This window comes from Drosophila arizonae, chromosome 4, assembly GCF_054131065.1.
Source record: "Drosophila arizonae isolate 15081-1271.41 chromosome 4, UAZ_ARI_1.0, whole genome shotgun sequence".
Lineage (NCBI taxonomy): Eukaryota > Metazoa > Arthropoda > Insecta > Diptera > Drosophilidae > Drosophila > Drosophila arizonae.
The window spans coordinates 25553219-25581101 of NC_142924.1; the positions used below are offsets into that span (position 1 = coordinate 25553219).

Below are 27883 nucleotides of genomic sequence, written 5' to 3' on the forward strand. Positions count from 1 at the left end.
ATTAATTTATCGATTATTTTCTATTAAAACGAAATCGACTGAGTTATCGAAAAAATATGATAAACTCATACTGCGTATGGTGTACAAGAGAGTGTCTGTCCGTCTGTCCGTCCGTCCGTTCATTCGTATGTATGAGCGCGTCGATCTCAGCAGATATATAAGAGCTAGAGACTTGAAATTTGTTTTCCTAGGTCCGTGTATATTCCGTGCCTATCGAGTTTTTATACCAAAATACCTACTCCCGATATTTTGGTATCGATTAAAGACCTTATCGAAAACTAGTTATTTAATTAAATCTATATATTTATATATTATATCGATTTTTGTCTACAAGTTTAATGGAGGCAGTCCATTGACAAGAATAATTATTAAGCAATTAAGTCATGTGTGCATGCCTATGTGTGTCTCCGCATGTGTGGGTTTTCTTGTGTAAGCAGAAAGACGCGAAGAATTTTTGAAATATAATTTCTTCGAAGGGTTCATGGGATTTCGTAGTCGAGCAGTCTAGACTAGGAGCTTTCTTACTTGTTTATTCGAGCATAAGTTCCCAGATCACTTCGAATTTCCTCGGCTCCTCACTTTTAGGTTCAAATATATTTTTTAAGTTTTTGAAAAGAAGCTCCCATAATATGGAGCCCAATTGACTGGCTTAAAAAAACAAATTTGGAGGAGACAATTGTCAAATAGATTCTACATATTTCAAAAGTAAATGTACATGCAATTGGCGAATTTTATTTCAATTATATACCATAGTATTATTCAGAAGGCTCTGATTTTTGTGTTTCTTCAGGGTAAAACGAATCAGCATCATATTCGTCCTGTGCATAGTCCAAACCATCTTTGTCGTCCTCATCAAGTTTGTCATCTTCTTCATTTACATCATCTTTGTCATCCAGATCATCTTTGTAATCTTCATCCTCTTTGTAATCCAGATCATCTTTGTATTCTTCAGCATCCTTGAGTTCATCATAATTTTCCTCTGCAATATCTATATCATCCGTCTGCTCAGTTTCTTCAGCTGTGGCTGTTGTGGAGAGCAGCACAAAGCCGAACAGGGCAAGCATCAAAATGGAGCGCATGTCGATTGGATTCTTAGCGAACTGATCTCTGAGGCTCTGCTTGGCAACTTTTTATACGGAAGCGTCGATTTGGCTGTCACGGGCCATATCTTATTCAATTTAGCTGTTATTGTTTGGTTTATAACAGCTGGCATCTTAAATGGAGTCGAGTCGGACATGAATATTCGAGGTTTGTTAAATATTTGCTAACATTAACTTCGTATTTGGGATTTTTGTGTATTCCTAATGAATATAACTTTTCTCAGAATTTGGATAAGTTTGCACAATTGGTGGGTGGTGGTGGAGGTCTGTTAAAAATATTTGCTATATTCCCACACGTAAGCATCGTCTTTAAATAAAGCTAATTAACTTATTAACTTTTCAGCTGGCTGAAATAGCAAACGTTTTTCATTTTGCTACTTAGATCGACTAACACTGATTTGCCGTTATATAGTAAAAGTACACTACAGGTCTGGCAATTAGGAGCGTTCAAGCCGGGCGAAGCGAATTGCATTCTACTCTTTCAGTACACTTTAGTCAAGTCAAGTCACTTTAGTCAGAGCTCACAAATTTTAGAAGATATAACTTGTATTATAACAAGAGCCCATTAAAATTGGGAAAAAAAATAAAATGAAATATTATTGAGGTTAGGAAAACATACAGAAATGAATGTCATTATCACATTCTGAATATTTCATTACAAAAGTCCATCTTCAAGAATAGTTATTCAACAAACCCAAATTGCTGCTCAAGGGCAAGTTACAGATCTGTTTCTGGAGCTGTAAAATACTGTCTTCTTTGGCTCTATATCTGGGGATGGCCAATCTTAAAAGAGGGCCAACAGTAGTATACCTATCAATTGGAGCGACTATAGCTCAATAACTGTGGGCTTAAGCTTTGACAATTTACCAGGGGCTCAAATAGTAAAGGCAAAGTCTTTAAGAAGCTCGCAGATATTGCGAGTATGTTAGAATTTTAGTTGTATATTTTCATTCAGGGATAATCCGTCATATGAGCAACACCAACTACCCTATATTGAACGTATGAACATAACTACAAGCATAAAAGAAACTACAACAGTTAGCTTACATACTTGGTGGCTGAATTAAAATATACTAATCACATACAAGCATATATATGTTAATGCTTAGATGCGACATCTAACATTAATATTCGTTTTTTTTTTTCAACTTCAACTGCATATAAAACATGTAATATTAGCTGAAATTGAAAAAGTGAAAATGCTAAATTGTAAATTGCATAACAATATGGTATATTTAATATAACTAACAAAAACTATACATAAGCCGAAAAACCCCAAAATTTGGCGTTACTTTAATATTCGGGTTTTTCTTTAACAACTGACCAAATTTGAGTTCTCTTGATAACGGTTCACATTAGGGGTTCACATTTTGGGTCACTGTCCTGAAACAGCTTAAATGTGTCTGAAATACCCATTTCGTCAAGAAAATCGAAGATAATCCTTGACTAAGTGCTCCTGAATTGAGTATGCAAAATCCATGGCAAAAAAGGAAGAAAGGAAGAAAGAAAAGTATATATATTCTTGATCGGAGCGACGAGCTGAGTCGATTTGGCCATGTCCGTCCGTCTGTCCGTCTCTCCAAATGTATGAACGCGTCGATCTCAGAAGATATTATAGCTAGACTTCAAATTTTAAAATGTCCATATATATAGGGCGCATATCGAGTTTATCTTCAAAAATCGATGTCATTCCACTATTTTGTTATCGATTGAAAACCTTATGGAAAATCAGTCAAAATTATATCTCCTACATATTTAAAGCTAGAGTCTTCAAATTTTAAATATATATTTAGATGCCTGTGTGTGTGCATGTGCGAATAATTATTGAAATATCAGCTGCTCGAAGGGTTCAGGGGGTTTCATAGTAGTCGGGCAGTCTCGACTAGAACTTTCTTACTTGTTATTTACTGTAGTGTCTAAAAATGTGCTATAGTCGATGTTGATCAGATATAATGTAAGTTTTGATGGCAAAATCATACTTCAAATAGGTTCAGTATTTTTTATGCTATTCAAAAAGGAAAAAACGACAAAACGGAAATTTTACTCAGCCAATACTTTCATTCACTTCGAAACGTGGTATAAATATATAGCATGGAGCATGGAGCATGGAGCATGGAGCATGGAACATGTTGCCCAGCTAGAGCTGGTACACATAGCCATCAAACTTTGCATAACAATGCCAACAGGTTTTTGCGCGGGCTTAGCATAAAGCGTGCCTGGCCTGTCGTCGAATTAACATTTTGATTGGATTTTCCAATATTGCGCCATATGGCAGAGTTGGGAGCTCTGCAATTGACTTTGATGACTGACTGGGGCGCCGTGTTTACGTTCCTTTTTGATATTTTAACAAGCATAGAGCATTTGCAAATTACTCGATAAGATAAACCGATTTTTATTGTTTATGCAAAAAGTGTAGCGACCTCAGAACTGTTTATTGAAATCAAATTCCCATATGGTGAAATGTGATAAGTCACCGCAAAGCTGTTAGTTTATCTGGGGAGCTGCTTCCACGACCTCATCAGTATTGGCAACAGCTTCAGGAACTTCATCGTCATCTGTGACAGGCGCAACTGTGCTTGCGGCGACCACGACGCGAGGACCCCAAAAGCGGCGGCCAAAGCGTCTGGGTCGGACCTGACCGAATCCGCCCCAGTATGGGTTGAAGCCGTATGGGTTATACGGGCCATAGTTCTGGGCACCGAACTGTCCCCAGTACTGGGGGCTAACCAAGGGAAGAATGGGACGAGCAGCTACAGCGGGCACTACTCCCGCTGGGTCCTCCTCAACTGCAGCTACGGCAACTGGTTCACTGACAATGGCAGGTTGGACGGCCAGCTTGATGAGGGGCTTGCGTAAGAGTGGTGCACGAACACTGATACTTGGTGCCTGCGCCGCCACAACGGCCATCAAGGTGATGAATACATACGATTTGAGGCAACGCATTTTGAATTTCAAGTCCTGTCCTCTACTGATTCCGATTCGCACTGTTGGCTGCTTTTATCGCAAAACGAGTACTTCAATTTTGCCATGCATATTGATTCAATGAATTTCACTGAACCCACCTATTGTTATAATTTAAACGTGCATATTATGCGAATCTCAAGCGTCAAGCGGTCGAGGTATTTACTTAGCTTGAGGAAAGTTAACAACGGTTTGGGAGGTTGCCATTAGAACAAGTGTTTCTTTGTATGTTCTAGAAAGAATCCGAAAACAAGTCTACGGCGGCTTAAAAAGCTGTTCAAATAAAACTTCAGTTATTGTACCCTCTTACGCTCTCTAATTGACTTCATTTGAAGCGCTAAAAACATCTAAATAATAGTAGAAAAGAAATTAATTATTATATTGTTTGCAATACGGCTAAATTTTTGGCGAGCTCTGTTTAACGATGACAATATAAATATAATTAAACCTATGGTTCAAGCGCTACAGACCCAAAAAGTACAACTACTATAAGTAGCATTCACAAATCCGATTGTTTCTGAAGCTAAATTGATCTTAATTATTTCACAATTATGGAAGATATGCAACTATAATCTGAATAATATATCTCAGGTATGAGTACACGAGTATTTATTAGACGGCTAAATGCACTCATTATTGTCAGGTCTATATACTCTTTGAACTCTGTAAACAAACAATGAAACATTGAAACAACAAAAAATGAATAAATCAGGAAAACAGGAAACTAAACCAAAGCATATAACAGGACGGACAGCGAGATAAACTAATTAATAAACTTGAATCAAGTTGTTTACTTTGATTATCTCAGTCAGTGACAGCGTCAGATAAGTAGGGCGAAAATCATATATGTGTGTATGTCTTTCGGCACGGTATCGATGTAATTGCCAATTGACGTCATATACTTATATTTATTTATATATGGATATGGATATACCAATAAGAGTAGGCGTGGCAGCAAAACTATCTGCCCGGCATAACGAATATTGTCAAACAAAAATTATAGAATGATACAAACTTTTTATAAGCAATGCCTGATGATAGCGTGGCTATCTTATCAAGGGTTACAAGCGTGTTGCTATATGTGAGTGCATAATTCCGTGCCCACGAGGCAAGAGTTCAAAGGGTGGCTGCTCTCGACGCAGCCTTACACATGCCGCATATGTTTATTTTAGTCGAGTTCTATTCAACCAAGAATCAGAGTAGAAGCATAAAATATTTTATTTGTTTTCATTTTTTCACGTGACGTTTTTATCTTATAAAGACGTAAAATTAAGCTTAAGTCGCCTCAGAGTTTATTTTTAAACTCCGGTTTTGAAACAAAGCTTATACAATTGGGTTTACTTAACTAACTTTCATTTTATAATAAATATCTATAACTTACCCACGACTAAATAGCAATGCAATGTTTCGGGTCGACAAATTGTTGGGTTACAGAGTTCGGTTATTCAGTAGTTCTTTTATAGAGCAGCGGCAATCGTTACAAATTCGAAATCTCTACGTCTTACGAACGCGCCACATAATTGTTAATTTTGTTATGTATTATTTACAACACATCCAATGGGAGCACACGGAAAATGTATCTTAAAGCCTTGATAGATGTTTATGGATTCGGTCGATACACCTGAAATGGTAGCTGCAGCAGCTAACGCCTTGCTCGCCAGACTCCAACTGATTCTGACAACGCCAGGATATCTAATGGTAGTCGCTGCGGAATAGATTACTACCATATGCTATAAATGCAGTCACCAGTAGCGGAGTCGTACTGCTCGCAAAAAGCTCCTTGCGGGCTTTAGCCTTCGCCTCGCAAAAAGCTTTCGCCTGTTATCAGTCACAGATTATTGAAATGGCCGGCGGATGCTTCGGCTGCGGACTGCTGATGTTTTGATAACGAGGCTAAAACGTAATTGCCTCGACTGTCTATGCAGCAATCAGCGTTAGTTAATTTCGATTGACAGCCATCCCCTCGGAATGTTCTTCGAAGTCGCTTTCCAGGGCCAGCTTCAACCACTGTGCTTTTCATTCCCACCTGTTGCAGATGCTCTATTAGCTTATACACAGTATGCAAATGCGTTTTCATCAATTCATCGGGTAAACTTAATTACTTTTCAGCGATATTTTTATTACAAACTCTCATGAATTATTTTTACAAGTTCAACATTAAATGCTTCATTAGCCCTTCTCACACAACTAAGGCACATGCGAAATATGTTCCATTATTTTCTGCCAAACGAGACAAACTCAAATGATAAAAAAATAATTGACACCTTAAATTGTGGATAAGTTAGCTTTAATCAGCCTATAAACAATTAAGACAGTCACTCAGGCCTACAAATTAAACGAAATTAAGGTAATTTATGTGGATATGTCTCAGCTAATTAATTTAACAAATGAATCAACACTAATCTAAATACTGGGAGTGAGATAAAGTCAGGTCCAAAGAATAATAATATTAAAATTTAAACAATTAATTGGTACATTATTGGTATATTAACATTCGTGTCTGATGCTGGGTTTGTTGAGGATTTTCGGCTCTACTCTAGGTACTTACAAGTAATTCATAACTACACAACACTCTAAAACATCGTCTATTATTAATGGCTGTAATACGAAGGGGACATCTAAATGGCATATTTTGAGCATGTTTTCTATGATTCCTGTGCGTGTGCTAATGATGCCGTGAATGTACCCTCTTGGCCTTCTGTGTTGTCGTCCAGTCAAGCGTTGCCAGCGAGGGCAGCGTCGCTTCCAACTTTTTATGACTGCTGTCATTATTGTTGTTATTGAAGGGCGCCGACGTCTGCAAGGCGTAGTCCTGAGTCAGAACGATGGGCTGCAAGGTGCTAAAGTTCACGGCTGGTGCGAGGGACGGAGAGGCCGGTGCGTAGCTCATACGTGCTGCAGTGCTGTGAGAATTGGTGGGCAAATTGTTGTTGAGGCTAGCACTCTGTTGAGGTTGGTTGACGGGCAAAGGCGGAGCCACATTCAGATTGAGACACGGGCCAGTTCTGCAAGAAAAATGACATTAGAAATCATACAAGTGGTGCACCTGGTGCTAGTGGGTGATAGAGCCAATCGAAGTGGGAACGAACTACAAAACTGATCATCAATATGAAAAGGATTCTATACAGGTACTGAATAAGGTTGCAACTTTTTGCTGATACGATAAAAATTGTTGGTGGTAAGTGAATCTGAGTGTTATCAAGTGGATGTAGCAGACCTTTTGGCACCAAGCCTCATGGGTATCTATTTATGGGCGGAATCGCCTTTGCTTAACTTGACTCTCATATTGACTGTCACTAGAGGCAGTTTGGTGCTACACGGAGTAAAAAACAATGAGAGTAGTTATGCACAGCACATGTTAAGGAAAGGAGCTCTCTTTGAAGTCCAATATTCAACAGTCCGCCTCACCTTTGTTGAGTTATTGTAAATATCGATTTGCTCACGATCCGCTTGCCCGTGTGCCAAATGCGACCAATGTATTTGATGCGTTGTATGGCAATAATGGCCAGAGCGACAGTCCTAAAAGAGATGAACATGAATTAGCTAGGGAGTTAACAAGGTATACAAAACAATACTTACTTGAATAATTTCTTTTTGTTGGGCTTCGGCTGGCTGACTTTGAACCCAGCTCCCCCAGCGATGTTCTGCAGCGCCAGTTGCTCACTCGCCTGATAGCCCTCCAGAGTAAGCTTCAGGTAGCGCTTCTGATAGACAAGCGCTTTGCGATGACTCTCGACGCGCAGGTAGCGGCCAAGCAGCTGCCGACATCGTTCCTCCAGTTCGCTGGTATTCGCACCCCCATTGCCGCCAAGCTCCTCGCACTTCTTTTGCAGCGCGATTCGCTCTCCGACAAGATACTGTACTGTTTCGGCCATCTGCTTGTTCTCCTGAGTGTTCTCCGCCAACAGTGTGTTGATTTCCTTCATTTTTTGCAGGAACTGTGCGGGCACTGTTTCCTCCATGCTATGGGCCAAGCGATCGTTGGCCTGAGCCAGGGCTTCCGATAATTTCGACTCGCGCTGGGATGAACGGGCCACATCAAAGCGCAGCTGATTTATCTTCAGGTCCAGACTGTTCTTTTCGGACTCTGCCGTCAACAGCTTCGCCTTTAACTCGTGAATTTCGGCCTGCAATTTCGCCTGTTCCTGATGCTGGCGAGCTCTTGTGCTGGCGCGCCGCGTCTCTGCTTCTTGTAGTGTGACCATACGCGCCTCCAAGCTCTCAATTTCGTTAGCTTGCAGGGTCAAACGCTCGTTGAAATGCTCGAGCTCCATTTCTGCCGATTCCTTGTCGCGAGCAAGCTTCTCCATCTCCTGCTTAAGACGCTCACAGTATGCCACACGCTCCTGGAGCTCTTTTTCGTACCTTTGACGCTCACGCTCACTGCTGCGCTGAGCATCTGCCGATCGTTCTCTCTCCCGCTCATTTTGGGCCGTCAACAGTTTCAGCTCGCTGCGCAGTCGGTCGCACAGCTCAGACTCGAAGTCTGCTCGAGGTGACTTGCGAGGCGAGTCCGTAGGCGACTTCAGTAGCCCGCTGCTACGCCGACTCTCTGCTCGCTGCAGGGAGGTAAGCTGTGTTTGTAGCCTATCGCAACGCTCCCGCTCCATGTCTAATTGCTTGTGCAGCTCGTCTTCAGCCTCTAGCATAGCTTCTAGGCGCTTACGCATCGCCTCAATGATGAGCACATCTTGCTCCTGGATTTCCTGCGAGTGCTGTTTCTCGCTGAGGAGCTCTTTGCTCAACGATTCAGCTTGTTCCCGCTCTACGGCTAGCTGAGCTCTAGCTGCCTCTAGCTGGTTCAGCAGATCGCGTTCACCAGTAAAGTTCTCGTCGTCGGTGCCGTGTCCATTTCCATTTCCACGTGAGGGATCAGCCTCCGTCTGTACATCTTTTTGATGAAGCTTGTCCAAGTTATTCTCCTCTTCACTCTCAATAGCTTTGAGAATATTCGAGTCCAGTTGGGCAGAGTAGTTAAGCTCTTTCTCCACTTGCTGGGCGATTTCGTCAACCGAATACTGCTTGGAGCTCTGCTCGCTATTCCGTAGTCGCTCCAGATCTCGTTCCAAGGCTTGCACCTGGCGCTGTAGGTCCTCACTGCGCAGCTGTGCCGACTGCAGCTGATCAGCCAGCTCTCGATTGCGCAAAGTCTTTTCCTTGATTTCTGCATTCAGGCTCTCAACCTCTCGCTTTCGAGTCGCAGCCGCATCCTTATGTTGTTGCTCACATTGCGCATGCGCTGCACTCACTAAATTCAGCTCCTTCCGCAGAGTCTCTCGCTCAGCCGCCTCCTGGGCGGCGTTCTCCAGAATCTTCTCCTCAAGCGAGTCTACACGCAGCCTGTATTTCTTCTCGCTTTCCTCGTGGTCCCGAAGTAGTTTTTGTTGCCGCTCAACCAAATTTTTCTCGCGCGAGAGTTGCTCTTGCAAATCTACAAGATTTGCCTCCATTTCTATTCTCTGCTTATGCTTCTCCTCTTCCAGGGCTGAAAGCTTTTGCTTCAGCTGCTGAAGCTCGGGCGACGGCATCGCCTTAGGTAGCTCAGGTGTCTGCATCAACAAGCTGGGAGTCTTTAGCTTAGAGTCCTCTGTTAAATTCGAGAAATTGATCTGTCGCGGCACCAAGCCTGGTGTGAGATCCCCACTGATCGCAGTGGTCAAGCCGCGCGCATTTTGATCCTGAAAGTAGTGCGGGTGCTCAAAAGTATTGACAGGATGAGCTACCACAAATTCACTTAAGTCGTCTGTGCGTTTGTACGTGAGATTCGCGACAGCTTCCTTTGAGGTTTCCTGCAAGAGAAGGATTCTTCTTAATATAGCTGCACTTCAACCCTTGTAACTGCACTTACCATTGTCTGATGGAAAAAGCCGCCCGCAGCCTCAGGCAGTTGAAGGGGAGCATTGAGACTGCGGCACGTTGCACGACGCTCGACATCCGGTTCAGGGAACTCGGTGATTGAGCCAATGTCACTCAATGTTCGGGCGCTGTGCTTACCACTCGCGTCCTGTTTGCCAGCTGCCGGAGAGGAAGCCTGGCTGCTGTGGTCCTTAGCCGCCTGTAGCTCGCGCTCTTTCGCTTGCAATTGCTCCTGCAAATGGTCAATTTCGTCGTTCTTATCAGCCAGCATTGTTTGCATTAGATCAGGCAGCGCTTGGCGATTTATCATTTCCGTGTGTATAGTCTCCCTGAGCTTTTGCAACTCGTTGCCCTTCTGCAGCACCTCGGCCTCCAAGCGTTCAACCAGACTGCGATCTGGCTGTGTGCGCACTGCGAGCTCAGCTTCCAGGCGCACTATCTCGTCTTTGCTGCGCTGCAGTTGCTGCTGCATTGTGGCCATTTGCTTATCGCGCGCGGACAGCTGTTCGCCAAGATTGCGCACATCGTTCTGAAGCTCGTGAATACGTGTGTTGAGATCAGAAGTGCCCGCCCGATGCAGTTGCTCGGCGCGCTGTCGCTGCTCTTCCAGGCGCTTTTGCAGCGTCGAAATGCGATGCGTCTGCTCATCAATGCGCCCCTGCAGCGAGTCACGCTCGTGCTGCAATTCCTGCAAATGCAAAAGATGAGGTCAGACTTTTCAATTCTACACTATGTTGCCCAGATCAACGACCGTTCCATTGATCCCCTCTGCACGGACCAACCCTTTCCAACTTCAATTAAGGCAAATTGAACGAAATCAAATGATGGTGCACAAATGATACTGAGATATACGTATCCATTCTGGGCCTGTATATATATTTGTGTTCTTTAAAGCGGCTACCCACTGCCAACAAAGAACTCTATTGAGGAAGCCTCTGTTCTGCACGAGCTCCTCCCTCGTCTTTCAACGAGACTTTTGTCGTGGCGTGCTGCATAGTGTAAACACAGGGAAGGAACAGCCGCAGACAGCCCCAGGTATATTAAAAGGCCCCTCAGAAGATTTATTTAGGTACAATTGGGTGCTATTGGGTGCTACTAAAACGGAACAAACTGGGAGAATAAATGGAGCTGCCTGTTCCACTTTCCGTACATTTTCCTATAAATAGGTGGGAAATTGTACGAGGCATATATTGTGCACTTGTCTGTGTACCTAGCCAACCTTGTCAAACATTATAATTCCCATATACTCGCACATATGTATGTACTTGTTTATGTATGCATGCCAATTGAGTTTCAATTATATCTATACAAGCAAAACACCCCGACTGCACATTCCAACTACAGCAACTCACTCGAATGGGCCCCATAGTGAAGTTAGGCACATCTTTTGAACTCAGCAACATGTCACTTCAGCATTTTTTATTAATGTTTATTAAATTATATATTTTTTCTAATGAACTGATGCAAAAAGCACTTAAATGCCTAACCAAACACAATTATCTCAATGTGCGACGCGGGAGACGTTCTGTAGGCAACTGATCGACTAACGAACTGAGAGCTGAAGAACGATGGCATTCAAACTTACTCTTTGGATGCTTATTGGATAATTCTACAATGCTTCAAAACTGTACCATTGCCAGGGTATGTACAAAAATGTTCGATTGAACGACTTGTTTAGCACAGCACAGTGCGTCGCAAACTGTTTGCATATTAACAGCCCACAAAAACAATAATTTAGCACACAGCCCACAGTGATTTCAAAACTGTTGAAACCTAAGACAAAAACTAATATTATAGAACAGTGCCTCGAAAACTGTGCTGGCTTTGGAAATAAATAAACATTGAAATATATTGGAAGAGTTAATTAGGTGGCAAAGTACTCCAAAATTCTAATTAGGGCACACGGCATCAAAAACGGAAAGCTTGTCATATTATATTTAGTTTGCAATCATACACAATAGCACATTTATCACTACTTCAAACAATTTCCTTATTGATCTTGAGCGAAGACATTAACCAATATCTGGATAGTCACCACGAAAGCTCTAGAGGTTTATTTATCTGTACTCACCACACAGCCACTACGCATTTGGGTGACTTGCATTTCCAAATCGCGTATACGCTTGATTGCAGCTTCCTCCACACGCGTGTGCTTCTCCAGTTTCTCGACCACGCGCTGCACTCCCTCCACCGTCTGCGAGTGTTTGGGCGACCCTTCAGCTGGCTGCCTGTTGGCACCGTGGGCGGAGACATCCTCTGTGGCACTAAGACTGCACGAGTTGGAGGTTGTGTTAGAGTTGTGAAGTGACTCCAGAGTCTTGGTTTTCTGCTCCAGAGTTGTTTCAATCAGAAGCAGTTGGTCGGCCACCTGTTTCAGTACCACGGCAGTTTCGGCTGAGGGCAATCCGTGCTGGAGCTTCTCCTCTAGCTGGCGAATACGCGTCTGGTAGCTCTCGCCTATGTCTGTCTTTAGGCTGTGCACCTCCTGTGTGAGCGCGTCATTAGAGCGCAATTGTATTTGTATATAGTCCTCCAGTTGCTTGACCTTCTCGTCCAGCACCTGCTCATTAAGCGCCTTGGTCTGCACCTGTGTTTCCAGCTCCGAAATGATCTCGCGCAGCACAAAGATCTTGTCTATGGATGCCTTCAGTTCCGTTTCCATTTTATCCCGTTTGTCATTGGAGTCGCTCAGCTGCTGGTTCACCTCGCGCAGTTGGGCCTCCAGAATAGCGTACTATGAAAATGGATCACACAGCCATTCTATTAGTTTTCAGATCTAATTAAAACTAATTTCTGTTCCAAGTGTGGTGCGTGAAACTTTTCTTACAGTGTTACAGTTAGTTAACAACTTACATGCGTCTCCTCCATTCCCCTTAACTTAAATTGTTTTCGAAGTGCAGTTGAATTGCAGGTGCAGTTATATTTTAGGTACATTGGAAATGAGTATTATTTATTAATTATTAATGTGAGTGCATGCTAAGAGTTTCAATTAGAGTTAGAAGTTCATGAATTCAATATTAGTGTCTTTTAAAGCAATATTCAATGTAAAGCATTTGGAAACAAAATTATCGTTTTCTGTAGTAGCTATAAATACATCGGCACATGCTTACGAAACATACGTATGGATATATATGTATATACTTGTGTGTGGATGCTGCCCTTGACTTCGATATTAAAAACAAACAAACTCACGCCAGGGGGTGGCCGAATGCTTATGATACTGTATTTTTAATAAGGCATACGAAATAATTTGGCATCGAAATCATTGGAAGCAGTCCACCGTTTAAAACAGCGTTAATGAAAGAACTCAAGGAAACTAAGTAGAAGTGTGCACATCTTTGAATAGTAATGAAAATAATGTTGCTTATAGTTTTGACTTAAGAGCCAGTGCAATATACTAGTAAGAAGGACACCTTGTCTATTGTAGAATAGAATCAACAAATTACAAAAACATAAAAGTATTATCAGCGAACAGTCCAGAAATAAAAGATGAAACCCGTTTGCGAACCAAACAATAGATAAATAAAATTAACATTCGATCAATTCCAAATCAAAGTCATTTTATATGTATAACTGTATATATGACGGAAAGACCCTTGACAGGAAAGGGCACTCACCTCCTCAGAGGCATTGGCAAAAGAGCTGCGTTCCTTTTCCTTTTCACGTAGCTGCACTTTTAACCGTTCGATTTCACGATGAAATTCATCGCGTTCCTGCTCGCGTTCGGCGGCCTGCTCTTCCAGGAACTGGCGCGTCGCCTTCAGCTGCTTGTCGGCGGTATCGATCTATGGTTGTGGTATAGCATGGATGGAAGGTAATATAACCTAAACTGATACTTGGCTTACAACTAGGCGCGCTCAGCGGGTAATCTACTGATCATGCGTTAGACACTTGACATATTATCTCTTGATGTATTTGTAGCATATGAGGGATATTATCTAAGGAGTAGCTTACCTGCGACTGAAGATCCTCACGATCCTTCTTGCCCGATTCTACCACCTTGTCACCCTCGCGGCAGAAGTCTTCTATCATCTGGAGTAATACAACCGTTGCGTTGCCCGGCTCTTGGGATTGCTGTTGCGTGGGCGAGGTCAGCAAATGGCGAGCCCTCTCCTGGAGTTGTACAAAGCTGGCGGACGACTGATCCAGAGTCTGCGAACTCTTCATGTCACCAAGGCCGTAACCTTCGGCATAATCTGTGTGGTTTAAAGAGTTCAGCTGCGACAACTGATCGCGCAACGCCTGTAGCTCCTGGCCCAGCTCCGCATTGCAATCGATGGTATGCGTCAGCTGTTGCTGCAGATTCTGTCGGTCTGCTTCCGATTTGATCAATCGATTCTTTAACTCTACAAGTTGGAAGCTGAGTTCCGAAGCATTGCCCGACTGCTGCTGCAAGTCGACCGGCAGCGAGCTATGTGACTTGGTCCCCAGGGCACCATTGCTGGTCCTACGCTGATGAGCAACGCCGAGGTTCTGATCGTTCAGAGAGTTGGTGCGTAGTAGGTCGTGGAGCAACTGTTGCTGAGTTGATGGCAATGGAGCTGTGGTCTTTAAGCCGTCCTCCGCTTCACAGCACAACTCATGCTCTTGTTTCTCTGGCTCATCCTGCCGGTCCACAGACTGAATGGCACGCTGCTTCTCAAGATCCTCAGACAGTTGCAGCAGGTAAGCGGCTTCTGCTTTCAGGCGCTCTAGGCAGTCACCCAGATCAAAGTAATCATTTTGATCGTCGGGGTTTTTGCTGTCGATAAACTGCACGAGACTGGGATCCTCCACCACTTCCAGGAGACTGTGCACATCCGGGACCATGCGCAGGTGTTTCGAATTGTTGAACGAGCCCTGCAACAAGGAGCTGCTCAACGTGTGCTCCACATCGTCACCACCATCCTGACTGCGACTCTGCGTCAGTAAGCGCTGCATCTCCTCCGATAGAGTGGCATTCAGGTCACCCTCGCAATTGGCCACACACTTGGCCAGCCGGCAGAGCACGCTGCGGAAGCTCTTCGATAGTTCCCGTAAACCATCTCGCTCGGTTATTATGTGCTGCAAATCACGGCCCGAGTCAAACGTCAAATGCCGCTTGTTCTTGCGGTTGAGTTGCTTCTCATATTCCAGTTTCATCCGCGACATCTAGTAGAAGTACAGCTGTAAGAGATAATGCGTATATTGCGAATTTCTGTAGCTCACCTCTTCGGCATGTTTGATATTCAGCTGGGTTATTTCCAATTGACTCTTGGCCGTAAACTTCTCTCGCAACAGTATTAGTTCCTTGGGCCAGTGCTGATCATCGACGGCGCACTCCGACAACAAACTCTAAAAGAACAATTTGTGGACGACTTTAGCATTGTAAACAATCAACAGTTGCAGACATATTGGATGTATGTTGCTGCTACATCAAGGCTGGCAGTTTAAACACCAAGCATCTGTCAAACTTCTCTTCGAAAAGCTTCTTTCCATCGCTACACGACATAAATATTTATTGTTTATAGTTATATGAAAGCAAAATATTTACGGATTCGTTGCTGAGAAACGCATTTCAGCGTTGCATTTAACACATTTACATTCCCCATTTACGTCCCACATCAGAGCAGAAAACAATCTCTGATCATGTTCGTTGCTTAACACCACACACCGACAAGGCGTGGGCGTGGCGTTGCATTTACCCTGACTTGATTGTTGAAGCTGAAGTGGCAATGCCGCCACAAAAAAAAATCTCAATAAAATCAGAATTATGGCAGGGGTTGGAATTGTTGGAAACTTGTTCTTTTACTTGCATAAATATAAATTGAACACAAATAAAATTACAATCGATCAGCAGCAGAATTCCTTATCTCCGGCCCTGAGGTCATGCCCCTTACTGATTAATGATTTCTAGAGTATTGACATGCTGATCAGTTTATTTATTTAAATTTTTGCACTGCTTTTTGTCGTGTGCTATGATTAGCAGATACCCTATACACCCCTGCTAATAATGATTTTCGAGAGTATTATGATTCTAATCAGTTTGATTATTTAATGTTTTGCATTGCTTTCTATCGTGTATGTTAATAATGAATTTTACTAATGCTCATACATCATCACCCCCTGTTTATCAGTGTCAAAGTATGCACACAGAAATGAGAATTTTACTGGTGCATTTTCACGCAAAAGCAAACAAAAACAAACAAACGTACATATTTGATGATACAACATAACAAATAACTTTTGAGTTAGTCAGTTTTTGCAAATGTTTGAACGTCACTAGTTGCTACTCAGTTGATGAATTATATTGAATACAATACTTTCAGATCGTGATTATAAATGTAAAATGTAAGAAATGTATGCATTTGGCAAAGCAGAAGTCTCTTGTATTTGAAATACGCTTTTTACAAGCTGGTTTCTAATCAATAACAAAATAACGAGAAGAGTTATCGATTTTTGGAGATAAACTCGATATCCGCGCTCTTATACATACATATATACTTTGTGGGAGCTGCCACGCCTCCTTCTGCTTGTTACATACAACAAAACCATTATACCCTGATTGCCCATTTTCTATGGGTTCAGGGTATAAAAAGTATGCGAAACTTTTAAGGAAATCTTTCATTATTATTCTTGAAGAAAAGCCAAGCTGCATATGGTATCTTGAATATTGGGCTTTCTTATAATATACGAGAAATGGAATATCTGGCGTTTCAATAATTATTATTGATGCTGATGCAAACATCTCAACATTTTAGACTCCGATATATAACACACATGAGAACCCCAAAAAAAAGTACTCTCTTTATTAATTTATTTGAAGGTACATAGTTATTTATATTATTATTTGCATAGATTATTTATCTCAGGCTTACTTGTTGTTCACGTTGAGCAGCAAGGCCAAAAGACTATAAGCTTGGTTCATGGTCTGTAATAAATAATGTGGATAGAACGATATCTAACACATGAACTCAATTGTACCTTGGTAAAAAGTGGTAGGCCCACTTCAAAAAAGCCACCTGCACGTAGTACCAAAGGACGGTTCAGGTAGATCATAAAACAGAGTATCAGACGACGCATTGGCTTCGACATATCGGGCCAAGAGCAACTATAGAGAGCAGTTGGCAACCGATCAGCGTTGTGGGTAACATCGTTCCCATAAATGCTGGGCAAATAGATTTGCATGGTCATTGCGAATAAATACTCTGCCATAGCTAAGAAGATGCTCGGTGCCTGGAACACATTGAGCTGGCGAGGAATAATTAAGTGGAGTTACGCACAATGTCACATGACGTCGTCGACTATTCACTTACCATCTGCATGCGGTAGATGGAGAGGCACAATATTATGGAGCTCAACAAGATCTGAATAAGCGTGCTCTTTGAGATGAAGATCTGAATCTTCTCAGCCTGGGCCTTGACGCGCCTATGAAGCCCAATAAGCTCCAGCAACTGCACACGCAGCTGGCGCTCAGAGTCGCGATGCTCAGTTGGAGCAAGCACAGCCAGACGCATACCCAGCATCTTTAAGCAGAGCGAAATGTACAGCATTAGGTAGCAGTTGAGTAGGTCCGACGTTAGGTTCGACAGACAGGTAAATGGCACTGCGAAGAGCTGATAAGCGTATAGACACCAGAATTTTGCGGGCTTCTGCCAGTCAAAGGGCACCCACACCAAAAACGGCAATTCATTTGGATAGTTGTATGCCGCGGATACGAAGATGCACGGCACCACGCCCAGGCTGCAGAAGGAGTACAGGAGGGCGACCCGTGAAAAGTGAAGCTGTTCCCGCTCCCACATATCCCGCTCCGGGCCGGAACGAACTTCAAACTGTGGACTGTCGCTCCACTCCTCGAGTAATTCGCGAGCAATTTTAGCATGATGCCAGTTGTTGAAAATCTTTGCCACCAGACTTGTCATCGTCAGCGTAATGAACAGCACATCTGTGCAATGCTCGAAGTCCTCGCTGCTTATAGCCTCAATCCACATCATGGCCGTGAAAGCAAAGGTCACAAAGAAATGCAGCGTGAATGACTTTATCAATTCGACCAATCTGCTGCGTGGTGCGGACGTAGAAGTGGATGAAACTGAGCTGCGGTGGGGCCACAGTCTACAAAACTTAAGGTTTCGCACCAAAGCTCGCGAACCTTTGATGTTGTCCGAACCCATGGCCGTTCTTCGCCTTACTTTGATTGGAAAATCAGTCTTTTTGGCCTTATATAGAGCAGACCAAGCCCTACTACTAATTGATTCACAAATTGCTTAATTTGTTGGGTGTCTAACCATTTCAATTAAAAATCAATTACAAATTGTATTTAATATGAAAATCGATATCATCGGAAGCAAAACGTTGGTTTGGAGCGAGTGCAATCCGTGCTTCCCTACAGAGAATGATTTCGATGCACATTGGAAAAATAGGAATGAGTACACTAGCCGAGTGTCGCATTAAAAATAGAACAAGTTTCCAAAATAGGCACCAGCCAATGCAACCAAAATTTTTGCGCCTCACACAAAAATAACATCTCTTGCCGCGACTGGGACCAGCTAGAGGAAGTGTTTATGGGTTTCGGGAGAGGGCAACGACTTTTTTGATGGTAGATTCCAAAAGTATTTACATTTCAGTCTATCAACGATATGTACAAGGGATGTGTAAGCTTGCAACCATTAATTAAAATTCTGTAGCTAATCAGAATACGCTAAGTGTATTCACATACACTTTTTACACAATTTAATTTATAATCGTTAACTTGAAATAGCGTATGGAGTTAGATGAATTTTCGCGGGTGTGACTTCGAGCTTTATTGTTTAGATTACCAGTCTTACAAAATTTATAAAGAGTGATCTTTATAACTAATATATTTACAGTAATTGCCAGATTGCCAGTCTGACCTATGTATGTAAATATGTATATAAGAAGTGAGCAGCAATGACCCTGTGCAATATTTACATACATATAGATAAATTCCAAAAACTATAATAATTTTCGATTAAATAGGCCTTCTCTAGTGAGCTCATAGAGTCTTAGCACTCTATTAAACGTATTGCTCTAAACACACAGGAATGATTCTTTTCGTTAGAGAGCACTACTCATTTGTGTAGCGGGTCATAAACGACATCCTATTTCAAAATATTCTTACTTTTTTGCAAGCTCTCTCAAATCCAAGTAATCCTCTTGCATGCATATATGTATGCTATTATTTTTGTGGAAAGACGCCAGGCAAGAAATCGTTAAATTTTAATTTTAACGGATTCGCGGGAGCTCACACACAAACGCGATTTAATTAATGAGTGCGGTCACGTTCATACATGTGCCCACTTATTCGTAGACTTTACGCACACTAATGTATGTATAACACTTGGTCACAATAACAACTCAATTTGTTCATATACACATACATATGTATGTATTTTTGCGCTTCTGTTGATTTACCGATTTTCCTTTTTTATTTATTCACAATGCTTCAGCACCTCTTGAGCGCACATGTTTTTATGTTAATTCACTTATAGACTCGTATGTGTGGCATAGATATGCTCTCTTCTGTTTGAATATTTATATATTTGTAACGTGGTGTGTATTTTTAATTCGGCACTTTGCACATCAACGGACAAACGCCACACGTCCGCCTTGAAGTAACGGAAAAGACTGAGCAGACGATTCAAGCAACAGGCTATTTATTAAAGATCGCCGCCATGGTCGAGAGCCTCTCTCGGAGAGGGAGTGAAATGAGATTGCGAGCGAGAGCGAACGTGAGAGCAATTGTCTAGTGCATCAAAGCAGTGCGCACTGCACTGCTTGCTTTCTCTCTCGCCTGTGTGTGTATGCGTGCATTAATATAAATTTATGTTCGTTAATTTTGAACAGCGGTCGAAAGTATTATTGCATTCGCATGGGCTCGAAAGTATATCATTATATGACTATGTTTATGTACATATATGCATGCATGTACATGCCTGTCACTTAACATGTTTGTCGACACTTTCAAATGTAACTTCAACGGAGTTAATTAATTCTAAATCAGACTACCCCCGTGCTTCCGGCCGGACTTTATTGGATGAGAGCAATCGTTCATTTGTTTTCTTTGTACGATAAGTTCGTATGAATCCCAAATAAGTATGTATGTTCAAAAAGCATACGCGATCAATTATGAATATATGTATACATATTTTATGTACATTTGTATGTCTTACACCCAAAACATTAAGAATAATGTCGGCGAAATTGTCTTGGCAAATAAATAAAGAGCACACATGCTTGCATGCATGCATGAGATACATACATATGTATGTATGTATGTACAGATGTTCATATGTTGAATTGTGCTCAATTTAAGAGGAAATATATGTATATTTTTGAGAACCTGCTTAAATTTGACACACATTTGGTAGTAGCGCATTATCGACTTACTTTTCAGATGACAAACTATTATACAATTGTATTTGATCAATTATTTGACTTGGCGCAATGAACATGATTTTCACTTGTGCTGAAAGTTCCGCCTGGAGCAAGTGCAGGAAGGAAACAGATGTTCGCATTCGACTGGGATTGTTGACTTTGGTATTATAAATAGCTACTTGAGGAGCAGATTTATTTCAATGACAAGTAAATTGAGTGAAGAGTGAGATACAGGGGAGAAGTTCTCATTTCAATATCTATTTGGGTGGTTTAGGAGGTTTAGGGTTGAACGGCTGCAAACTTGAAATATCTTTAAGATACAAAAAAATAAATTAAAAATATTCAACAAAATATTCTATGGATATAGTCTAGTCTGATCTTGGACAGAATACCTATAATATAGAGTTTAAAACGGAAGTACAGTAATGGGTATATACTAGTCGGTCACTAAAAGCACTCTCGCGCTTTTATTCGTTGCTGGCGTCCTGACAAATTTTTACGGAACAAAATTTGCAACCGCTGTACGTCGCAGATTCAGAAGCTGAAGCAGAGAAGGGAGAGGTGGAACCAAGTGTTCATTGAACGAGTGCACAGAAAAAATTCTGGTTTCGCGGACTACAGATGAAGCTACATAGGTGAATCACGCAGCATGCAGAATATATTCACGGAAATGCAGTGTGCAGTAAAGTTGTCAAAGAGCGCTCCATGCATGCATGCATTTGCTCCAAACCTCACCTGTATCTGTTGCTCTAGCTCGGCGACTATGTCTTGGCGTGCCAGCGCCAGCTGCTCCTGCAGGCGTCGCTCATACTCCTCGATGATGCGCTGAATCACCTGCGACTCATTATTCAAGTTCAGCTCATCCTCATCAATGATAATTAGCGATGTGCTGGGGTTCTGTCCAGCAGTTGGGTCGACCTCCACTGCATCTTGTCTCACGTTTTGGCAGGTAGTCGGTGATTTGAGTTGTGCGGGCTGTGCGGATTAGTTATTGCGGGGTGCCCAGGTAGTTAATTGTTTATTGGGTTATAAAAGTAAGCGAACAAGAAAAAACATGCAGTTAGCAATTGATCAACTGACGGATTCAGGTAATACACATATGAGTGGATCGATCACAAGCATAATTTTTTAGTTATTTAACACGAATGTTTGCGAATGTGCACCATAAGTCTAGACAACTTACCAAATAATCATCATCTGATTGGTGTCGCTCGTGGACTTTGATACGCTCCTTCAGTTGGCGCACTTGCTCTGCATGGGAGCGCTTCAGTTCATCGATGTGTGCTTGATAGAATATTTTAAGGTCAGCAACTTGCTGTGACACCTAAAATGCATTTACAGTAGTGAAATATTTTTTGCCTGTCCATTATCGGCTGGCTACTCACGCTGTCTTTGGGTTCCTTGGGATCAAGCCCACTGGGCGTGATTTGGCGATGGCTGGGGCTAAGCAGGAGCTCAGCGCGTTTACGCTTGCGGGGAGAGGAGTCTTTTGAGGCTGTCTCTTCTGGCAGTTGATCCACCTCCGAGCACTCGGAGGAGCTGTCCCCGCCCAGATGCTGACTTTTATGCGAGAAAACTTCGTCGGAAAACTGTTTCTCTAAATCAGCACAGCGATGCTCAAAGTATTTGCGCAGCTCCTCCATTTGCTTAGCATGCGCGTCACGCTGCGCCTGCTCGTTAGCCAACTTCTCACTCTCCCATTGATCCCGACTGATCTTCAGCTCTTGCGCGCACTGCTCCCGACACTGGGCCAACTGCTGCGACAGATAGTCGTCAAACTTGCGCTGCACCAAGAGAAACGGGCGCACCTCGCCGGGCAACAAACATTTTTGGAACTGTTCGATTTGCTTGCTGAAGGCGGGCGGCCATTCGGGAGGCAAAGGCTCCACGCCCAAGTCATCGATTGGCACCGAGAGCTGTCGCTCACGTGAGCTGCGCGATACCCGATCCCCTTCTTGGTCGGTAAGAAAGTTACGTTCCATATCGTCGTCACTTTCGCTAATCAGATCCATGGATATCTCCGAGATGCGCTGTCCGATATTGCCCTGTTGATCAGGCCAGCCGCCGCTGCGCTTGACTGCGTCGATGGCCTCGTGAAGTTGCCTACGTAACGATTGCACCTCCTCGCCTAATCTCTCAGAGTCCGATTGCAGCTGGCCACGAACGTTCAATGACTGCTGCAGTGACTCCGTGAGCTTTGCGATCATCTCGTCGCGCCGCGATAACTCCACGTAGATGTCGAGTGTCTATAGGGGATACAAGAAAATAATTTAGTTGCGCTGATTGTTAAGACGTTATAACTATGTCTTACCGGGGCACCAAACTCCTCTAGGAATGTGCGGTACTCTGTGGAGCTAGTCACCAACGAGCTGCTGTCCCGGGCAGATGCCGGGCCGACGCTCGACTCCTGGCGGGCAGCCTCAAGCTGAAGATTCAGGGAAGCCAAGCAATTGTCCTTACTCTCCAGCTGTGAGTGTAGGTCCTGAACCTTGCTTTCGAGCTGCTTCAGCATGTTCAAGCTCACCAAACTTGAATTGCTGCCGGCCTTGATTTCCTGCAATGTTTTTGACTCTTCCATGGACAATGATTTGGGATCCTCAGCCGTGGTACTTATTGATAGAAGACGCTCACTCTCTTCTGTAATATCCTCCAATACGTCTTTGCTAAACTCTGTAAGCGGTACGCGTTCCATTTGCTTAAGTTCCATTGTTCCAGACTCTTGACTAGTTGGTGACTCTGTGGGTGAGCCTTTGGCACCGGTATCCACTTGGGTCTGCTGATTCATGGCCATCAGACGCAGCTTCAACAGCTGCATGGCACACTCTTCATCCTCATCCTCATCGTCATCGTCATCGTCATCGTCTTTCAAATTAACCATAATCCGATCTAGTGGCTCGGGTTCTAGCCGAACTGTTTCTAAGATATTTGTAGTTTTGTGATCGACGATTTGGGGACTTTGCAACTGGGGTAGCTTTAATTGTTCCACAGTGTTTGACTCTGCAGTGTATGTCTCTGCTGGCTCTGCCACGTCTAAGCCGGCTGAAATGTTTTGATTTTGCGATGCACTTAGCAGCGACCTGCTAGCGAGTCCCTCTTCTGCATTGTAGGTTATTTCTATGGACTCATTAGTAGCAACGATTTCTTCCATAGAGTGATCCTGCTCGCTGTGTGCATCAACTCCCTCTTCCAATTCACTGTCCACCAACCTTGACTCAGGCTCGGCCGCCTCCGATAGCGCCGATGCCATTGTGCTTGCTGCAACACTGCCCGATTGTGCGTTTTGGGGTTCGATTGCTGAGTCGGTGGTCTGCTGCGGCTCGTCCACGAAATCAGAGACATCGTCAGTGGTGCTTTGATTGCTAAGGCTCTCGCCCTCATCGTGTCTATGGGGAGACTCCTCTGCATTATCTTCGTGGCGGGAGTGCATGGGCTTGCGCCCCTCCAATGGAAGGCTAATATCAAAGTCATCGTCATCGGTTGCTGTTGCTTGATCTTTTGGACTGGGTGAATCGGCATCTCCATCACCGCTCTCCTCATCAGCCAGAAAATGCTGGGCCAATTGGCCACCAGAAAGCTGAGCATCGTCGATGCCGAAATGGGCTGCCTCTTCGCTACTCTCAGATTTAGCAATATACTTTGATGGGCCCTTTCTACCCACATCGGATAGCGAATCGATGTTCGAATTTAACTGCTCTTCCACCTCGCTGATCTCAATCGCCTCCTCAATGTCTTCTTCTATGCTGCTGCTAGTTGTAGTTGTGACTGTGGTTTGTGTGACTCCCCTTGGAGCCAGATCGGCGCTGTTGGTCTCAGCGCTTGTTGTTGTTGCTGCCGCTGATGTCGCTGATGTCGCTGTTGTTGTGTATCTCTGTTGATCGGCCATTTCAATAGACATGGAACTAGTAGGCGGCTCAATGCTAAACGAAGACACCGTCTGCTCGTCCTCGGTGAGACTCAGATTGTTTTGCTGCCTTAGTAGGTCGGCAGTGTCTGTGGATGTGACTGCGTACGGTGTGGTGCTCGAGCCTGTGGCTGCCGTGAAACTACTTCTGGAGATTATATACGTGTGCGTGGATTCGTTATCATCGTCAGATTTTGTGCCAGAACAGTCAATATCATCGCGTGCTTCCGAAGCGGCATGTTGCTGACGCTCGTGCTCTTGCTCTCTGTCCGCTGGCGTATCGCTGACTGCTGCTGAGGCGTGAAACAAAAAATTCAATGTTGGTATGAACTCAACATCCACATTCTGTGCGAAACAGCTGCGACTGGCTGCCGGGCGCGTGTGTGGCTGCTGCTGTAGACTGCTGACTGTGGGTGGCTGTGGTGGTGCAGCTGGCTGTTCCGGTGCTTCGACTGCCTTGTAGAAGGCGCTGCCGCTGCCCGTGCGGAGCAGCGACGTGATCTGTAATTAAGATTTGCATTTGTTTACTCGCTGTTGCGCACATGAGCTCAATCAAGGCTTGTTCTTTAGATAAAACCATTGCATTTACATTACCCAAATAACTATAAATACACAACACATGAGAGATCTGCATAATTCACAGATTTCCTCTTGGCCGAGCTGTCTGCGACATTTTTGTATGACGCCACAATAAACTCATTTCGATTTTCGTTTTCATTTTTATTTTCCTAATGATGTCACCTCATTCTTAGAGACATTGTGACAAAAGCAGCAGGCGCCTTATTGGGATTATGGGGCTTCGACAAGAATCTTCGTCTAATGCATACAACACGAAAGAAGCTGAATGATCAGCATAGATTAGGCAATAGTCATCCAGCCAATTGACCCGCATCTCTGACACGAAACGCTCGGCAGCTCAAGTGGATATTATGCCCTGGCGAATGGCAAACGCCAATCGGTGGGGCTGACTCAGGCGCTAGTTGATGGATTGCAGCTGTGCCAGTGGCCATCGCATCGTATCACATCAGGTTGCCTATCTGCCTGGCTGCTTGGCTGCTGATCGCCCTTTTATAATTAGAATCAGCATACATCTGAGGCATTTTCGTTTTCTAAATTTTGTAATAAACTCGACGAGCTATCGTATGCAACTTATTAAAGTTATTTTTGTTTTTGAATATATGAATATGTGGGCACTAATTAAACCGCCTGTCCACTTCATAGATGTAGGTGAGGTAGTCAGAAACATGCATCGTGTGGCTGGAGATCCAATTAGATTCGAATTTGAATGTGTGCTCGGCATTAATTCAGATCGTTGCGCCCAAAGCTTTTGCCTCAGACCGTTTTGAGCTGTGACCTAATTGCTGAAATTTTACAAAAGCCTTTAACGAGCTGCGAGACGTCAACTTGAACGTCCTTGAACTTGCCTACATTATGCAAATTAATTTGGCTCCCATAGCCGTATCGGGATAACAGTTTTCGCCATCACCATGGTTACATGTGCTCCCGATAAAAAACTTTTCTTTTCCTATATGTGCGTGTCGAACCCAATTTTGTCCTGCTCCTACGCGAATGTTGCGATGAGCCAAATTGGGTTCCGCTTCGCAGTTGCGGTAGTCAAGAAGGCGGCTTTTAATTTCAGTTATTGGGGTGTGACACACATTCGGCTGATATAGATGTTGGCTGAAGCTCCACACTGTCAATAACCAATCTGATCTGATATCATTCCAAGCTGCTAAGAACTTGAAGGGAAGAGTTTAATCTAGGCGCCAGGCCGACTTCACTCACATGTATTTTACTCATGCTCGCATTGGCCGAAGTGTTCCAGTTAATGTAGTTAAGCGCGCAGTAAAACTTTATTGTCACTTTGCATCTATCATTGCATATATAAATACAATTTATCCATTTTTGCTTTTATTACAACTTCACACACGCTCGCCTTTTATCTTCCGATGCGTTCGACACGTTCGACGATAGAAACTACCGACTACGACGACCGCCTGCAATGCAAGTTCTTTTATAAATAAGAAAGAAATACTGCCACTACGACGACTGGGACGACGACGACGACGACGACGATGACGGCGTCGGCTCGATTCCCAATTCAATTCAGTTCAGGCACTCTGTCAGAGGCAGTCAATCCAAAGAAATCACTAGAGGCAGAGAGCCCAGCTACAGCAGGCAGGCACGAGTGAGCGCGAACAAAATTTGCAACGGCTCGAATCGGTTCCGTGCAGCAAATGCGCTCACATTTCTTTTATTTATAAACAAAAATGTGGAACGTAAGTCGCCTCTCTGTGGGCAACATGTTGGTGGGCAGCGTTCACGAAGAGCGAGAGCGAGAGCAAGCAGAAATGGAGAGGACAGAGCCCCATCAACATGCTGCCGGCTATCTGCGACCAAATGCCAGCTGCCAGTTGATAACGCGCTAAATTCGAATGTTTATTTGGGAGCCTTGAGCTGCTTCGGGCTTAGAGTGAAAGGTCAAAGGGCCCATTTAACATATTTATTTAGAATTCATGTAAGCACGCGGATACGCAGCAGATCTATTTACCAATATCTGAGCATCCAGAATTCGGGTTTATTCAAATGCTGTAGATCGACTAAATTTATTAAAATCTATTTTTACACTCATTCCCAAAAGTGAAATGAGTATATTAATTTTGAACAATGTCCATCATGCTATCTGTCCGTCTGGATGCATGCAACCCATTTTGCCCAATTTTAGACTTGATATGTATGTATTTATATGCTCGTCTAAAAAGCTTGAGAAATTAAAACGACTCTTTGCCAAAAAGGTATGCAAAAATCATACGTTCATATAGAGTATATGTAATTTAATTTAAGTTTAGCTAGTTTGGTACTGCAGCACACACTGCATATATGATATCGGCTACGTACCCAATCGTATATGGTGTATAGATTCATGTTGCCCAAATTTCACTTCATTCCCACAGTCCACTCACTATATTGGGTCACACTTGGCCGCCAAAAATGTTCAAGAAACACATTTGCGACTGTCAATTAGGGATATATGCTTATGATTCAAGTACAGAAGCGTAAGGTAGAGGTTGGCGCCTTGGTTGGCGCTCTTTCAGTTATTGGTAGTCGATTTTGAAATGAAAATGGTCCCGAAAGCGTACCACGTTCTGTTTATCTATTTCTGGTTTATGTCACTTCACTTCGAACACGGCGAGGTTATGTAGGAGACGGATTTACGTAAAATGTTGAACACGGTGCGACTTTACAATTGACTTTCGACGAAACTATGAAACTAATACACAGAAGACAAAGACGACGACGACAACTGAAGACGCGATACGTTAGATCATATTCGCGTTGCTCTTCCGGCTCCTCTGAAATAATATGTACTCCAGCACCAGATCGTGCACTAAAGCAAAGTGCAACTGATCAGAACAGCAGCGCGTTACGCGGCGCATCCAATGCAACTGAACCGATCTGGCCCATGCTAAGAGAATGGTTATTTTATTTTTGGTTTTTGATATTTCGAAAGAGAACAGACCCCAACATAATGCCCACTCGAGCAGAGCAAAATATCTTCCGTATATACAAGCACTCGCTCAATCTATGTGTGCACGCGTCTCACCCACAGACGAGCATATATCAACATATGCAGTTCCACATATATTCAAAGTAAATAGAAAGAAATAAACAAACTTTGGAATCTGTGTATATCAATAATTGGTAGTAAATT

The 27883-nt window shown here is 43.2% G+C and overlaps 3 protein-coding genes across 15 annotated transcripts in view; all 3 read right to left on the reverse strand.

Annotated features, from left to right (window-relative positions):
• Sytbeta (Synaptotagmin beta) overlaps positions 1-5580 on the reverse strand; it is a 35345-nt gene extending 29765 nt beyond the window's left edge. Inside the window, exon 1 of the mRNA XM_018007314.2 lies at positions 5443-5580. The gene's annotated coding sequence lies outside the window, so the exon portion shown is untranslated. The remainder of the gene's footprint in view (positions 1-5442) is intronic.
• On the reverse strand, positions 713-27605 carry Plp (Pericentrin-like protein). 12 transcript variants are annotated; one of them, XM_089469156.1, is made up of 16 exons: positions 27070-27603; positions 22582-24672; positions 21656-22516; positions 21454-21594; positions 21006-21245; positions 15105-15230; positions 13872-15047; positions 13535-13702; positions 12771-12794; positions 11989-12651; positions 9910-10605; positions 7641-9850; positions 7470-7580; positions 5443-7066; positions 4228-4408; positions 713-4162 (listed from the first exon to the last, which is right to left on the reverse strand). In XM_089469156.1, exons 1-14 carry the CDS (start codon positions 27094-27096, stop codon positions 6727-6729), a joined length of 8874 nt encoding a protein of 2957 aa, XP_089325282.1. In that variant the 5' UTR covers positions 27097-27603; the 3' UTR covers positions 713-4162; positions 4228-4408; positions 5443-6726. The 12 variants fall into 12 exon arrangements, with proteins under 12 accessions (XP_089325282.1, XP_089325283.1, XP_017862897.1 ...); XM_089469157.1 differs by having other exon boundaries at positions 713-4091; positions 4163-4408; XM_018007408.2 differs by having other exon boundaries at positions 713-4408.
• Or71a (Odorant receptor 71a) lies at positions 15245-18999 on the reverse strand. 2 transcript variants are annotated; one of them, XM_018007435.2, is made up of 3 exons: positions 17192-18999; positions 16860-17126; positions 15245-16806 (listed from the first exon to the last, which is right to left on the reverse strand). In XM_018007435.2, the coding sequence occupies exons 1-3, from the start codon at positions 18044-18046 to the stop codon at positions 16750-16752; spliced, it is 1179 nt and encodes a 392-aa protein (XP_017862924.1). In that variant the 5' UTR covers positions 18047-18999; the 3' UTR covers positions 15245-16749. The 2 variants fall into 2 exon arrangements, with proteins under 2 accessions (XP_017862924.1, XP_017862923.1); XM_018007434.2 differs by having other exon boundaries at positions 15245-17126.
• Positions 27606-27883: the final 278 nt, after the last annotated feature.